This window comes from Telopea speciosissima, chromosome 6 (assembly GCF_018873765.1).
Source record: "Telopea speciosissima isolate NSW1024214 ecotype Mountain lineage chromosome 6, Tspe_v1, whole genome shotgun sequence".
In the NCBI taxonomy this organism is placed as follows: Eukaryota; Viridiplantae; Streptophyta; class Magnoliopsida; order Proteales; family Proteaceae; genus Telopea; species Telopea speciosissima.
The window spans coordinates 16,105,449-16,123,320 of NC_057921.1; the positions used below are offsets into that span (position 1 = coordinate 16,105,449).

At 43.1% G+C, this 17,872-nt stretch overlaps 1 protein-coding gene across 1 annotated transcript in view; it reads right to left on the minus strand.

Annotated features, from left to right (window-relative positions):
- Nucleotides 1-17,872, minus strand: part of LOC122665473 (histidine--tRNA ligase, cytoplasmic-like) — a 74,568-nt gene that overhangs the window by 19,138 nt on the left and 37,558 nt on the right. Inside the window, exon 5 of the mRNA XM_043861626.1 lies at nt 6,694-6,975. Coding sequence (XP_043717561.1) covers nt 6,694-6,975 — 282 coding nt within the window. The remainder of the gene's footprint in view (nt 1-6,693; nt 6,976-17,872) is intronic.

Sequence of the window (17,872 nt, forward strand, 5' to 3'; positions counted from 1 at the left end):
CCTTGCCCAAACATGTTCCGCATCTGGCTGTGAGAGGAACTGGAATACCTTTGCACTCATCCACTCCAAGAGGCGCAACAGATTGGGGTCTCAACGTTTATCTGACATGGTGTATGTGCACTACAACTTGAGGCTGAAACTGCAACACATACGCATGGGACATGAGGGACAGAGGGGCACTATTGATCTCGCTAACATCTTTCAAGTTGACTCAGACGATGAGGACCCTATTGTGGATTGGGTGAGGGATAGAGGTGAGCCAGTGTTGGATTAGGAGGGAGGTAGGCCCGACCTCGTGATAGCTTCCGAGATTGGTGCTGATGTGGATGATTATATGGCTGACGAGGGTCAGATACATGCACGGGAAGCCTCACCCATACCATTCCAGCCCACTGGTGGCAATGTTGCTGATGATGAAGACTGGTCTAGGTCCTCAGATGATGATGGTGATGGTGATGGTGATGGTGATGGTGGTGGTAGCAGTGGTGGTGGTGGTGGTGGTGAAGATTTTGACGGCATGCGAGAGCGTTATATCGTAGGCCAAGATACGGCGCCTGTAGAGCCAGTCCGATTCACTGGAGAGACACAATTTGATCATGCCACACAAGATACGGAGCACGGAGCACGTGCCTCCGCACCCCCACCCTCAGGACGCCCCCCCCACCCTCAGGACACCCCCTACAACCATACAGCAGGAAGCGTAGGGGTCGACAAACACAGTTGCAATCTGATTACATGGGCATTGATGACCTATCTAGCTCTGTTGGCGGTTTGAGTATGGATGATAGGGAGGGAGGACTGACTGAGCATTGGCGTGCCCCATCTTTTGACGCACATACCACTCCATTGTCATCGGATTATAGTGCATCACAACCTTACGGTGGATATAGATATGGATCATATGGGCAGTTTAGTGGGGTAGGGGACTATGACTACCAGTCCCAGTCCCAGTCCTAGGGACATACTGGATCATCTTTTGTAGATGACATCTTTGCATACCCTAGCAGGCCTAGCTTCCAACCTCACCAGCCATACATGCAGCCACTGCCAACGCCTCTTCCGCCGACGCCGACATCATATCACACTGGATCATCTTCTTCACAGACTGGATCGATTGGTGACCCTAGCATATATCCTAGGATAGGTTACCTACAGTATGTTGATGACTCCATTTACATGACACTTGTGGATGACTACACTCGTTTCTTCTCCGATTCTATACCGTGGTCCACATATGTCCTTCAAACAGAGAACAATGGACGTCGACTCCAGCGGGGCATGAGTGGGATTGATCCAGGGAGGCACAACAACTATTATTAGCACTTGTAAGTTGTAAGTTGTGATTTCACTGAATTGTGAACTTGTGAGTTGTGACTTTAATACTTTGTGTATTGCCTTTAAGGCTTTAAGCATTTGAGCTATTGAGTTTTGACTTTTGAGTTACTGACTATTAATCTATTATGGAGTTTATGAGAATATGATTTATGAATTATGTCTTATGAGTTTTAATTAGTTTGTTTACATTTCTTTTATGTCTCTAACTGCCTAATCATTGTGTATTTAACTATTTATACATTAGGGTCGGCGACTGTATGTCAATCATGGGTGCAAGCCCAAAACACCAATTTGAATTCATGTTTTTGCAATTTTATGGTTTAAATGTGTTTATTTAGCTTAAATAAGGGTGCCCATGAAGTTTCAAGCCTAGATATGGCCAAATACCCCCCGAGATGGACCCCCGAAATATTGCAGAAAAAATGCAATATTTCGGGCATATTTCGCGATATTTCGGGTATCTCGGTAGGCCCGAGATACCGATATATCGCGAAATATTTAACCTTGGTTGTAACACTATTAAATAGTTTGATGTATCACTTTAACATTTCAAATGCTTATTTAAGTTGTTAAACTATTAATTGAATGTTTTGTTTGCTTTCTATTACTAAATTATGTGTAGAGTAGGGTATTTTAGTACGTCGTCGCCTACTAACTTAGGGTCCGAAGTGAAACTCATATTTGGACTTTGTTTTTGGAAAATCTGATAGTGTCATTGTGTTTAAATGGCCTAAAATAAGCTGAATACCAAGTTTCAGACTCAAACTAGGTCTAAAACCCACCGAGTTGAGGCTTCGAGTCGGAAAAAAAAATGCACCAACTCGGCGAGAGCTCGACTCGACTCAGTTTTTCCCAGGACCGAGTTCCCACTGAGTTCCGAGTTTTAGTACCTTGCTAGAAATATGAAAAGACACTTAACTAGCTAGATATATGAAAATAAGCTACTACTAAGCCTAATCCCGTATGCCTTCCTTGTACCTATTTTTTAGGCCCATTAAAGTGGTCCATTACAAAGACAACACATAAAATCAAAGGCCCAATGCATACATAACCCCACCCAAGGCTTATTTCCAATAAAATAAGCCCATTATGTGACTTATCTGCATCAGAGGGTTAAATCTGGAAGGGAGAAATAACAAAGGACAAAGAGAAGACGGGGATGTAGATTGGTCCTTAACCAAATTAAAAGGAATCGTGAAGGGGAGGGGAGACCTAGTTTCGAAAATTTAGGTCGAAATTTCGGCGAAATCTCAAAATTCTCGGATATATTGACCTGCTTGAGAAGAAACTACTCTTGTTTCTGCATGACATATGATGTGGCATACATATGTCATGCAGACGGAAAACAATGCACGTCGGTTCCATTGGACCATGAGTGGACTTGATCCAACACGTCATAGTTCATATCAATAGACAGCCATAGACGCAAAATATTGTATTGTTGGGACATGGAAGATTATGGTGTCTATGACATATGTATAGTTCACTGTACTTTGTAGTTTTTACTTTAAGTCCTTAACTATTTCTTAAATAATTACTCGCTTAACTATTTCTTAAATAATTATTCACTTAACTATTTCTTAAATAATTATTTAACATTATGTGTCTCAATCCATTATTGCATAATTTACTTGTTTTATTTGCCCATTATGTCTCATAGCACTCAAACAATGTGTATAGGCAAACATTACATAAGGATTCAACGTTTACTGCCAACCAAGGGTGCAAATCCAAAGCACAAAATAGGAATTTTTTTTTTTTTAAAACAATTTGAAGATTTAAATATGTTTATTAAGTCTAAAATAAGCTTCTTTTTAGAGCCAACTGTGGCCATTTGCCCACCAAAACCCGGGGGGGGAGGGGGGACGCATTTTCTCTCCAAGATCTCGACCTGGTCGAGACACCTCCTCGAGATGAAATTTTGAACCTTGCTACAAACCACAAATACAACATAAGGTAGCCACGAACCACAAGTAACCACATATGATTGTTGGGAACTACAATAACAGCATAAGGTTGCTGGGAACCACATAACACAACATAAGGTTGTTGGGAACCACAAATAAGAATCTTGTTGCTGGAAACCACAAGTAAGCCTCTCCATAAGATATGTTGTTGATGACTAGAGCAGATGACATGAACAGATAATGATAATCTTCTAATAAGTAGATGACACTGCTGATGACACAAGTAGATAATCGTCTTCAGATAATAATAATCTCCAGTCTCCCCCTCACGATTAGCACTACACGTGGACAAATAATGAGGGGGAGACAACAAAGAATAATTCTTCATCATATGGTAGCAATAACCAGCATCACGAAGGATCAGCAGCACATAAACCCCACAACCAAAAGCAACAGTAACAAATAAGATCCAAGATAGGCCAGTTGCAAGAGCACCAATAGCAGCAACGGATTAGACCAAAGTAGATAAATACTCCAGGGCAACATCTGGTGAGCATCTGCCTTGAAGCAATCCTGGGTCGAAACCTTGCCTTGGGATCAAAATGGAAACTAAGAAATAAAGATGGAGGACAAACTAGGAAGGAAAATAAAATACGGGCAAACTAGGGAATAAATGAAGAAGGGAGGAGTACTTTTGGAAGAAAAGACTTTATACCAAGATCAACAAAACAAGGTAGGAACAGAAGGAAGATGTGCAATGGTATGACTCTAACAGAGAACCTCTTGTGGACCAAAAATTGCAGGGAGGGTCGATATTGAGGAGTTCTGCTTGTTTAACAAGCAGTAGTTCAATACTTCAATCTGAGAGGAAGTAATGCAACCCAAGCTCTGTTATCGCTACCAGGCGAAGTTTACAGTGTCAGACCTGAAACTGTTTGAATTTCTTACAATAGAGGAGGCTTGAAGGGCCGTTTAAGTCCCTCTTGGGTGAGGATTAAACACGTAAACTCCCAGGAGTAAAAGAAGCAAGACAAGAGATTGATCATGTGACTACTCACAGCAAGGGGTGGTAGAACCTGAAGGTTCTTCGATTGAGACAATTCTCTCACGTGAGCAACATTGGATTCGAAATTTTACAAGGAGTCAACTCACAGTTCTTTGAAAGCCAACTGACCACAACCAAAAACAACAAACAGAAAAAAAATTACTAAATCAGAACTGGTGGAACCTACAGAACCAGGCTTGACTTCATGTCAAATTATCAATAACTCAAAGCGGGAACCTTTGAAGGTGATAAAACTCGGGTCGCCCTAAGATAGTGATCTAAACCCCAAGGTCTTAGAATCGACTAAGGATGTTGAGACAATAGCTGATTTTGTTTAGATGAACAGTACTTTAAGTCACTGTAAAGTAAAAGAGAAGTAAGAAAATCACAGTGATTAGATGAAAATGAAGGAACAAGAATATAGAAAAGAAAAAGAAAAAAAAAGGAGTAAGGAGAGGGTTATGGTAGAAACTAACCTGTGATAGGAGATTATTATATTATATATATATATATATCACAGGGAATAGATGAAAATGAAGGAGGAAAAATATAGAAAAGAGAAAAAAAAAAAAAAAAAAAAGAAAAGAAAAGGAGTAAGGAGAGGGTTATGGTAGAAACTAACCTGTGATTGGAGATTATTATATTATATTATATTATCTTTTTCTTCTTCATCGCTCTGTCACCATGTGACAAAAACTGATCTCAACAATCAGAACCTTTGAAAAAGAGAACTGAGAGAGAGAGAGAGAAATCTATCATGTCCTAGGAAGATGATGTAAATCTTAATATAGTTCAAATTACAACCAAAGACTATAAACAAGACTTAAAAGACTTAACAAATAACAATGGCTAACTTGGACTTGACTCAACTTAGACTTCTCCCACTCTTGACTTCACACTAACTCTCCCTCTTATGGTACAATATTCAACAATATACATTTATTGATGTATGTAACCAACGATTAAGCAGATTGAATTGAAAAAAAAAAAAAAAAAATCATTTTTCACATCAAGCTGTTGAGGCCAAGGTTGGAACAATTAGAGCTGCTCACCTCCTTTTCCTTGTCTTTTCAGATACTCCATTATCAGGTCTGTCCCATCCTCTAATGTTTACACCTAAATTTGTGGTTACATGAGTAAGTTTCCTCAATTGAAACAGGTTCAAGTTTACCGCCTTACTGCCCTTGTCGTGAGGTTGAAGGTGACCAGTTGACAATTGCAAATAAGGACAGAATTGTCCTTAATTACTTAAAAAGATTGTCTGAATGACACCTCTATAGGTTTATTTAGAAAATGTATCTTTCTTTTGATAGCCCCTTGTCTTTTTCCCAAAAGTTCTTTTAAGTCAGGGATAAAATAGGGTTTATAAATTTTTTGAAAGTGAGTTACCAGTATGTCATTTTCAAGACTTGTCATTGTCTTGCACTCTTTTTGAGCACACATGAGAAATGACAGTTTTCATTCTCACTGAAAAGAAAAAGTGTGTTAAACTAAGAAGGCAAAAAAAATTAAGGATACAAATTATTTGACACCTTAAGGGGTATCAATAAGAAAATCCCATACTTAAAAGCTCTTATTTTGCAAAGTGATTCTACTTTAACCCTATTCTAGATTGAAATTCCAAAAAAAGGAGTTTTCCCATTGAGTTTGTTTACCTCTCTATCCCAAGATACTTTGTTCCTTTCAATAGGGTCATAAACTATTCTCAGAATTTATGAGTTTACCACTGCTCGTTTAAAATTGAGTTATTTATTATCTGTGGGCCCATAGCAACCCTATTTTGGGGGGTTTTGGAAGTTGATTTCTGATCTTATATGCATTCTTTCTTTCTGGTTAACAGTTAGTTCTATTTTCTCTCTCTCAATTCCCCTCAATGCCCTGTTTTGTCTCTCCTATCTTATATTGAGTTCTCCCATAATTGCTACTTCCTTTCTTATTTTAATCAGAAAATTTACATCTTAATTTCTGTTACTATTCTCCTTTACTTCTGACCATTAGCTTTGGATCTCCATCTCCCTAATTGCAAACTCTACCCTGTTTCTTACTCCTTAAATTTAGAACTTCAGTTTTCAGCTGGGCCCATCACCCACAATCGTTTACCTCCTATTGGCTCCCTGCCTGCATCAGTTGCATCAAGGATTCATATGCTTGTGTGTGTGGGCACATATGAGCATGCACACATTGTTAAGTAGCAGGGCATACTCTCCGAAAATGGATGCCACTAACAAGCAGCTGAAATCCTAAGCAAACTTCTCAATAGCCAGTTATCCATATAATTACTCAGATCCAGGAAAAAAAGTAAAATGTAGATTTAGAAACATAAGTTCTTGAGCGAACATAATGAAGCACAAGCATGTAATAGAAAGAAAAATAGAAAATAACCAAATGGCAAAGATCAATATTTACCTGTGTAGTACCTTTGAAAACTGCTTCAAATATAACTCCAGTGTAATAATCAAGACCTCTTGCAAGACACAAGTCAAAGACCACCTTGTTTATACTCTTGGATTTTTCCAAAGCTTTAAACAAAATCTGCAGCTCATTCAATGCAGCAGCAGATCCTTTGTGTTCTAAAAACTGACTACCCTCTTGTTTCAACACGGATAATATTTCCAGCGGTGGTCCCCTGCTCTTCACAAAAGTTCCAATTCTGTCTGCTGTTTCGACTGATAATCCCTTCTCCTCCACCTGCCCACAAAATAACATAATTGCTATTAACATAACAGTATACAAGACCACCATGGTAACAGTTTTTTAAAGAAAAATTTTAAAAAATGAAAATAACATAGAAGCAAAGTATGGGGAGAAAAACAAGGAGTTCAGTACAACAACTACAATACCAACAACAGCAGCAGCAACAACAACATAACTCAGCCTTATACCAACTAAATGGGGTCAGCTACATTGATACTAACCTTCCAATCAACGCTATTCAATGCCATACCTGATACAAGGCCTAAGCTATGCATGTCTTTCCTCACTTCTCTCAAAGTCATTTTAAGTCTGCCCCTGGCTCTTTTAGGTCCTTCAATCTGAATCAAATCCTCCTCAGTACTGGAGTATCTAAAGGTCTCCGTTGTACATGGCCATGCCACCTCAAACGATTTTCTCCCAGCTTATCATGTATCGGAGCTACTCCCAAAGCAGCTCTAATTAGTTCAATCCATATTTTATCTTTCCTAGTTGTACCACATATCCATTCCAACATCCTCATTTCAGCAACATTGAGTTTATCTATATAATGTTTTTAAACTGCCCAAAATTCCGCACCATACATCATAGCTAGTCATATGACTGTCCAATAAAGTTTTCCTTTAAGTTTTGAAGGAATACATCAATCACACAACACTCCGGACCATGGTTTGAGGTATCGGGCGATACGGATAACGTAATGGTATCATATCAATTTTGAAGGTGATTGATACCTGAACTATTTTGAAAGCTTTCCAACAAGTCCAAGATTGCATAAATCTGATTTATATTGAAGGAGTTATGTACCGGTTAAACATAATTTGGTGCGCGCGAATGCTATCAAAATCGCTCTGAATGAAAATGGTTTTTTTGGACATGAAAACAAATAAATATTTTACCGCACTTTTGGTTTTTAGCAATGTTTTACCATAGTAAGATTTATGGAATCTTAAGATTTGAGAAAAACCCCAACATTAACTTGAAAATTGCACTGCCGAAAATCCAGTTTTTGTTCTAGAACTGGGGGGTTGACTTTTTCCTTTCGGAATTTGATCTTTTAACTATTTTTATTGGATTCAAATACGGGGGTATTTGCTTATTTATGAATAATATTGTAAGTAAATGACAAAAACATTTACTTAAATGAAGTTAGGCATAAATAAGTGTTTGCCTTGGTGTCTGGCATAAACAAGTGTTTGTATACCAAGGTTTGCATAAATAGGTGTCTGTATACCAAGATTTCCCACCGAGATGACCAAAACCATCTCACCCCTCGGTCGAGATCTGGCACTCATATACTAGTGTTTGGGTCGAGATCTCAACCGAGATAGGGTAAAAAGAGATTTCGCTCTGCATTTCGTCTCGAGGTCTAGAAAAAGCGAGATATTTGCGAGATCTCGTCAAGATCTTATGAGTTTTAGTTCCATAATTAGAGTAGCTTTAAAGTCCATGTTAGAGTCAAGTTGTGTTTTAGCTTTAGAATCAAATTAGGAGTCTATTATTTTTTTTAAATAATTAGTTGAAACCGAAAGACGGAGATATAAAATTGTGAGTTTGGTTGCAAACAAGGTGGCTTGTGCGATCCCCCACCACCCTTCTTCTTCCCAGCGACTCATCTCTTCTCTTCCCTTCCCGTTCAAGGGTTTCCCTTTCCCTTGCCCTTTCTTCTTCTTTCCTTCTATTATTCTTAGCTTCTTTTCTATCGTATTACTGTTTTTTTTTTTTTTGGTGAATAAAAAAATATATTACCAAAGCCCAGGGGGGGGCGAGAGGAAAAATGGGGGGAGGGGAATATACAACGAGGGAGAGAGAGGGGGGGGGGACCCAAGACCCGACTAAGAGCGGGAATGGAAAAGCAAAAGAGTACTATCTAAACCCCAAGATACAACAATATGCCTGTTCCTTAGGGTATCCAAAAAAGCCTTTTGAGTAACAATAGTAAGCTTAGAGGAGACATCCCAAAAGATGGCTTTCCAAATCAGGTCAAAAGAGCGAGAGTTGAAAGTCCATCTCCTCAGGTTCCTCTCCATCCGAATGTGATAGAAGGTAGCACCAAACACAAGCTTGCCTATAGTGTCGCAGATAGAACAGCCAGGGAAAGTCATGATAAGCCAGAGCCATTCTCGAGCGAAGGGAAGGTGTCTTCTACTGCGAGGCCAGATGAACGATAGGGCTTTTTTCCAGATGGTAGAGGTGAAGGGGCAAGCGAAAAAAAGATGGTCAATGTCTTCGGTACCATTCCAACAAAAAATGCAGGAAGGGGGCACCGGGATTTTTTAAAGAGCGAGGAAAGCTTGGGTAGGGAGGCAGTGGGTAAGGGTTCTCCACACAAGGAAGCTGTGCCGGGGGATGTAGCCTTTGAACCAGACTAGCTTGTGCCAAGGGATAGCGGGGGCATGGTGTCTAACAAGGTTCGAGGCAGATCTAAAGCTAAAGAGACCGCTTGAGAAGGGGAGCCAAGTAACCTTGTCCGCTAGAGCTGGGGAAGGGGAGATGGGGGAACAAAGGGGGGTGGGACCAGGAACCATTTGAGATGATGGAGGAAAGAGGTGCCAGCTTGGGAATGCCAGAGGAGTAAATTGTTCTCGGGCCAAAGAAGTTGTAGAGGATACCGATGAGGTGCCAGGGATCAAGCCAGAGGAAGGTGGAGGATCAATCAACAATGGAAGAAGAGACGGCTCTAAGGGCCAGAGGGCGAAAGAGAAGGATCTTACGCCAGACTCAGGAAGAGTCAGCAGGAATGGAGACAATCCAAATGGAATCATTCTTGAGGAGGTGGGAGTAGACCCATTGGACCCAAATGGAGTCTTGATTAAAGGAAATTTTCCAGATAAGCTTCAAGATTCCCGCAGTGTTGGAGTCCCGGATCCGAATTTCAAGGCCTCCTTCAGATTTTGGGAGGAAATAGCTTTCCAGTTGACAGGGTGAAGAAGTCTGGAGGTTTCCTTTTCTTTCCAAAGGAAGGCACAGAAGATGGATTCCTTAGCTTTGGTGGTGGCTTTAGGAAGGTCAAAAATGATGCAACAGTAGATGTAGGAAGATTGGAGAACCGATTTGATACATTCGAGCCTACCAGCATAGGATAGGAGTCTACCTTTCCAGAGTTGGAGACACTTGCGACTGTTGTCAAGCATAGGGGTGCAACAGTGGTTGGAGAGTCTAGCAGGGATAAGGGGAAGGCCAAGGTATTTCAGTGGGAAGGAGCCTAGAAAAAAGCCAGTGAGGCGGAGGTGGTGGTCTCTGTTAGAGGTAAAGACCCCAGAGAGGAAGAGTTTGGATTTAAGGAGGTTAATGCGGAGGCCAGAGAGACTCTCAAAGAGGTGAAGAGAGGACATGATGGTCGAGAAGGAAGAGGGGGAAGCTTCGGAGAAGATCATAAGATCGTCCGCAAAAGCCAGGTGGGAGAGGTTGAGGCTCTTGCATTTGGGTATCGGGGAGATAAGGTGAAGGTCAATTTTGGCTTGGATGCTTCTTGAAAGAACTTCCAGGGCCAAAGAGAAGAGGAAGGGGGATAGAGGGCATCCCTGACGGATACCAACTATGGAGTGGAAGAAGCCAGTGGGGGAACCGTTGACTATAACCGAGAAGGTGGGGGAGGAGATACAAGCCAGAATCCAACGGATGAAAGCGGGAGGAAAGCCCATCTCAGAGAGCAAATTGCAGATGAAGTCCCATCTAAGGGAATTAAAAGCTTTGTGGAGGTCAATCTTCATAAGAGCGGCGGGAGAGTGGGATTTTCGGTCAAAGCCATGCACAATTTCAGAACAAAGGATAATGTTATCCGCAATGCTTCTGCCAGCAATGAAGGCAGATTGGTTGGGGCTGACCAGGGAAGGGATGACATGCTGGATTCTGTTAGCAAAGATCTTGGTAATGAACTTGTAGAGGAGATTACAAAGAAAAATAGGTCTGAAATCAGAGAGGGAGGAGGCACCATCTTTTTTAGGGATGAGGCAGAGGAAAGTTTGATTGACCTGCGCAAGCTGAACGGGGTTGAAGAAGAAGCTGCGGACGGCTGTGATGAGGTCATCCTTGATAGAGTCCCAGCAGCTAAGAAAAATCCCATGCTGAAACCATCAGGGCTGGGGGCCTTGTTTGATTTGTGGGACAGGATAGCCTTGGTAATCTCCTCATCCGAAGGGATAAAGAGGAGGGAGCTAGCGAGGGAGGACGGGACAAATTTGTTGATGAGGCCAAAAGGGAGGGGAGAGGGAGGAGGGAGAAGGGGGTTGAAGAGGGAGGAGAAGAAGGAAGCGGCCTCGGTTTTAATGTCATGGATAGAGGAAAGGGGGGATCCATCTCTACCAATGAGCAGGGTGATGGAGTTAGAGCTTAACCTGGCTTTAAGAGAGCGATGAAAGAAAGCCGAGTTAGAGTCGCCCAGCTCCAGCCATTTAATCCGCGATCTCTGGCGGAGAAAGCTTTTCTCCAGGGAGGAGAGGGAGGAGAGCTCATCAGAAAGCTTTCTCTCATCCTCAGCCAGAGAAAGGTTGAGGGGATCCGACTGGATGCGGGATTGCACAGAGGCTATTGCCGAAGGTGGTGGAGTTCTAAATTTTGAGGTTAGATTTGGTGATACGGAGTTTCTTGGCGAAAGCAATGAGGGGGAGGGAGGGGCAGTGGACTGGGGTGCTGCAAGCATTGAGGATGGTAGGGAGGTAAAGATGGTGGGAGGTCCACATGTCGAAGAACTTGAAAGGTTTGGGACCGAAGGACGAATAGGACTGGATAAGGAGGTGGTAGAGGTTGTAGTCAGAAAGGCCCTGGAGAAGGAAGTTAGCAAGGGAGTGGGGAAAGGATGAGAGCAAAGCCTCATTGATGAGGAAACGATCCAGTTTGCAAGCAATACGGTCACTTCCCCCCCTACAGTTGTTCCAAGTGAGGGGGTACCAGACCAACGAAGATCATCAAAACCAATGTCCTCGATACAATCATTGAAGGCTTGACGGACTGGAGATCACGGGGGCGGCCTTCAATTTTCTCAGATTGGAATCGAACATCGTTGAAATCTCCTCCTATCCCCCAAGGAAGAGAGCCAATTCCATCCTCAATGATAGCCAACTCATCCCAAAGGGAGACACGGTCAGCAGCCTGGTTGAAGACATAGATGAATGTGATGTAGAAGGAGTGAACGGAGAGAAAGGAGAGAAAGGAGGTGAATAAGCTGAGAGGAGAAGCGAGAGATGGAGATGTTGATTTTGGATGGGTCCCAAAGAATCCAGATACGGCCATTTGAAGAATGGTTGTAGTTGGAGAAAAAAGACCGAGAAGGGGCAATGGGTAATGCGAGAAGCATTTTCGGGCAGCACACGGGTCTCAAGGAGAGCACAGAATGATGAATGAGAAGATTTGATGAGGTCTCTGATGTCTTGGTGCTTGGCTAGGGAGTTAAGACCCCTGATATTCCAGAAAAAGCCGGCAGACATAGCAACTAGAGGGGGGGCAACGAAGTTCTAGGGGGAACTCTTGTACCTCCTACGATAGTAAGCAAGGGTAGGGCGATGGTAGGCAATAACGGTAGCTACAAGGGAGCTAACCGAAACACAAGGGGGAGCCAAAGGTGGGGAGGGGTGGGGGGAACCCGAAGCTAGGGGGAGGGGGGACTCAGCGAACAAGATGAGAGGGGAGAGGGGGTTAGAGCAAGGGAAGGGAGTAGGGGTGGGGGTGGTGGAGCTGTGGATACGGTCAGGTGGGGAGGTGGAGGGGCGGGAAGTGGTGCGGGTAGAAAGGTGAATGGTGCGGGTTAAGTGGGTGGAAGTGAAGCTGGGTGAGGAGGGTCTGGAGTCGGGTCGGGTAGAAATGTAAGTGGATGGATGAAGGTGATGGCATAAAGAAAGGGTAGGAGATAAGTGAGGGGGCGGGGGTAGAATGGAAGGTTATAAGAAAAATAAGAAGGGAAATGGTTCAGGGAAGATGGTTTGGTTAGGGGTTGAACCGGTTGGTTCAAGTAAGGGGGTTGGTTGAGAGAAAGCAAGGGTAAAGTGGGGAGATGGTTGGAAAGTGGGCCAGGGGGTAGGTAGAAGGGGGGTAGGTAAAGGGGGAAGGACAGAAGATGAAAAGGACAAAAGAGGGTTAACAGGGGGAAAGGACGAGGGATTGCCGTTCAAATTACCTCGCAGAAGAGCCAGACTCCCATAGAGAGAGGAGCTCCTAAGCGACTGAGCCCTGGGCTGATCTGCAACAGAGGAGGTCAGCAAAGTGAGGGCTTCAAGCATTGAAGAAACCATGGCAGGAGAGGAACAGCCGGGAGAACCAGTAGCCAAATGGGTGAAAGCGCCACAGCCCAATCTGTCCTGCAGGGAGTTCTGATCAACAGAGGAAAGCACATTTGTCACAAGTGTCTCAAGCAGACCAATGGAATCAAGCGCGATTGTCGAAGCCGGAGAAGGCAGCGTACGAGGACCAAAGATCAAGGCGTCAAGTAGGATCTCAAACTGCAGCAAACCATCAAAAGCATCTAGCAAAGGCGCAAGCATGGTAACCGAGGGGGTTTACCTGCGAGCCAAAGAAGCAGAGGATGGGTGGCCACGGCAACGTCGTCTTCGGCAGGGGCAACGTCTTGCTCTGCCTCTGCTTGGAGATCTGAAGTCATTCGAGGCCAAGGGAGGAGGAGCGAAGCTTGCGGAGTATGGTTTACGGTCAGGAAAGGAGGATTCGAGAACTGACTTGCCGGGAAGTACTCCTGGAGGATTCGAGAGATTGACCATGGCATCATGGGCAAGCGTAGATGGCAGAACTGCAGAGGCAGCGATGGAATCTTGATGTTGAGAGGACTGGCCGCTGGTAGCGGAGTCAACAGGGGCTTTTCCGGAGCAACTGCGAGAATGATGCCCATAGACCTTGCAGTAGATGCAATGTGGAGGGATCCAATCGAACTTGACAGGCTGCTCGAAGCTGAATCCATCTTCTTCAACAATGGTGACGGAGGAGGGCGGAGGATGATCAGCCGAGACGTCAATGCAGATTCTAGCAAAAGAGAGACAATCCATTTTGAGGGTGCGGGCATCAAAATATAGGGGGAAACCCAAAACTGAGCCGACTCTGCTAAGGCAATCCTAGCTCCAGTAATGGAAGGGGAGACCTGAGAGGGCAACCCATAAGGGAATGGAGCTGAAGTCGACCTTGCAAGGTTCAAAAACTCGGGTCTCGGAGCCATCTCAGCCCAGCCCAAAACCGAGTTGGGCCGAGATCTCGCCAAGATCTTGGCGAGTTTGTGCATTTTTTTTTTTTTTGAACTCGGAAGCCCATCTCAGTGGGTTTTAGACCTTTTTTGGGTCTGAAAATCGGTATACAGCCTATTTTAGGCCATTTAAACACAATGACATTATCAGATTTTGCAAAAACAAAGTCCAAATAGGACTTTTACATCGGACCCTTAGTTGGTAGGCGACGACGTATTAAATTAGCATACTATATACATTAATGACATAATTTATGTATATAGGACTCAAACAAAACATTCAATTAATAGAAAAACAACTTAATAAGCATTACAAATGTTAAAGTGAATAAGTGATACATCAAATTGCTCAAGTTTAACAATGTAACAAGTTACAACTATCATTACATAAAATGAGATTGAATCACATATTCATTCCCCATTTGTCCCACATAGTCTTCCTATGACATATTGTTGCTCCACTGTTGCATATAGTTCTCCACAGCATTCATATAAGAGTTCTCATCCACATATGCCAAGACCCCTATCCTAGGGTATAGTTGTTCTACAGTGGCGTTAGACCATTGCTATGAAGGTTGAGATCCACTGCTTATGCTACTGTCATATTGAGGAATGTATGGGACTGGGAATGTGGACCCAATGCTGGACCCAATGCCAGCCTCACTGCTTTGATAGTCATACGCATGTGTTGACTGGCCAAACTGACCATAGGCACTATATTCAGAACCGGTGCTCTGCTGGCCATAATCATAGTGATGTTGAGGTTGATATGATTGCCACGACTGATGCTCACTACCAGTATCCATAGTCATGCTTCCAAAACTTGCTAGCATGGTGTTCATACTCGTGTCATCATACTGAGGTTGGTTATGTTTGCAACCCGTCCTTCTCTTGTACGTTTTGCTGTGGCCACCATGGTCTTGATCTTGTGTGGCATGTGTAAACTGAGACTCACCTGTGAAACGCACAGGGTCCCCTGCGTTCCCACTTCATGCTGGTATTACTCGCGCATCCCCTCATGACGATCATCATAATAACCACCACTCTGCATGCCAACACCACCACTACCACCAACATCACCGCCAGTAGGGTCATCACCACCAGCAAGGTCATCACCATCACCACCACCATCATCATCATCATCAGGAGCAATTCCTGTTGCATCCTCAAAAGGTTTCAGCGACTGAGAATGTGCACTCTCCTCTTGCGACATATAGTCGTCAACATCTATACCGATTACGGATGCAATAGTGGAATCAGGCCTACCTCTAGGCTCATCCATCTCTAGTGCACCACGATCCCTCACCCACTAGAATAGAGGATCCTCATCATCATCAAAGTCCTCCTAGAATATGTTGGCTAGTTCGATGTGATCTTTGTCATTGTTCTCAAATTCTTCACGTATGTGCCTCATCCTTAGTCTCATATTATAATGCACATACACCAGCTGCTCCAGTCGTTGACTACCCAATCTGTTCCGCCTCTTTGAGTGTATCAATGCGAATGTACTCCAATTGCGCTCGCACCCAGAGGATAAACAAGTTTGTGAGAGCACTTTGATTGCTACCTTCCTCAGGTTGGGTGAACTTGTACCATAAAGCACCCACCAATCAGCTGCATTATAAACATAGAATATTAAGAATATGTGCATTCTAAAGGGAAAAAATTATAATTCATAAATGTAATGTCATGCCACATTGCCACCTACCAGGGTCTGACTTTTATCTACCTTCCACTGCAGCTTTTCGACTGAAACTTGCTGAGGCTTCTCTGAAGAATTTGATCTATTTTCATTTTAAATTTCAAACAGTGTTAGAGGCATTAGTATTTGCTATTTAGTAATTACATTCCTTTACTTACTACCAAAGTAATAAAGTCCCATACTTTCACCTCATCAATACGGTCAGATTGTGTCTTGGCATTGACCTCCAACTTCTCAATAACAGTTTCAACTGCCAGTAACAAATCTGTGTCCAGCCTAAGATTACGCGAGTACTGGTACTTTGGATTCAAATAGTATGCTAGTAAAAGGGAAACCACAAATATAAGTTATTAGTGACTTAATACTTTTGAGTTTTGAATATGTAAATGTAAAAACTCATATAAAGTTTAAAGTATGTTAAAGTGTTGGACTCACCAACTTCATGCAAGGGATGACTCAAGTGCTTCTCCCATCGCTCATCAATGATGATAATGTAGGAGCGAGCACTTCGGGGTATTGCAGCTCGGACCATTTCCTTCATCTTCTGCAGGACAGCATATATGTCAAGCAAGGTAGGCTTCTTCTCTGTGTCAACCATCCTTAGTACTGCCACCACTGGCTCTAATATGGCAACAACTTTATACAAGTCCTTCCAAAATTGATCACTTGCAATGGTCTGTTGTGCTGCCTTCCCTTCTTCTGTCCTAGAACCTGGCCAAGTAAACCATTGTTCACTTGCAAACATTGACCTCAGACCTACCACCTTCGTCTGAATGCTCTTCAATGCAATGTAATTGGTGGCAAATCGAGTGACACCAGGCCTCATTAAATCTCCCTTGCATTTTTCCCTCATCATGGCTAAAGTATAGCAATGGTTATACACAAAGGTGGTCACTTGCCTTGCCCTAATGACCACACCAGCCACCAAAGCTTTTTTCCCAATGTCCTTCAACATTAAATCAATAAAATGGGCTGCACATGGAGTCCAAAAGAGGCGGATCCTCTTACTCTTCCTGTTCATTAATTTCTCTCCAGCCTTCTTAAAATTAGAACCGTTATCCGTCACAATTTGGATAACGTTCTTTGCTCTTATATCTTCCTCCACCACTTGCCTCAATAGCTTATACAAGTATTATGCATCCTTTACATGCTTTGATGCATCAACAGACTTCAAGAAGACAGTCTTCCCATTACAACTCACTATGAAATTTATAATGGATTGTCTAGTAGGTCCAGTCCAACCATCAGCCATAAGAGTAACCCCATATGTGTCCCACCTTGTCTTCAGACCCTCTATGTACTCTTTCAGCTCCTCTACCTCTTTAGGCAAATATACATTATACAACTCATATGGTGTAGGCCCCTTCCATCCTGGGCCAGCCCTCCCTGCAGCGTCAAGGAATGCATTATAATATGTCCCTTGTGCTACATTAGCTGGAATGCCATTGTATAGCATGAACTTGCTGAAGGCTTTCCGTGCTTCCTCTTGTTTACCACCAAACAGTTGCAGGATGGTTGGCTGGAAGGCATCTTGTTGCGTAAAGGTAGATGGATCCTGCTCAAAAATGGTATCTAGGGAACATGCTCGTGGTCGTGAGATATCTCTTGTGCCAATGCTTCTCCTCCTCTCATCTTGTTGCACTGGTGCAGCTGAGCCAGATCCACCAACTCCTCTTGCTTGCTCATATGCTCTTATATTCTCAAAATGAAAACTTTGCCTACTCTCTGCCAAAGTCTACTGGTAAATCCTCCATTCAGCCTCTGATTCGAACTCACCAGGTGTAGGCCTATATTCAGTATCATCTCCTACTCCACGGATCTCTACACCAGGCCTCTCTAGAACTGCCTCATCAAAAGCTTTTTGTTGTCTTTCCCTTTCAGCTTTCTTTGTTCGTACTCCTCTCAAGTTTTGTGCCATTGCCAGTTTCACTTGGCTCGGAACATTTCAGCATTTGGCAACATCCTTGCCCAGACCAGACAAATGTTCCTTTAACCTAGTTGCTCCTCCAGAA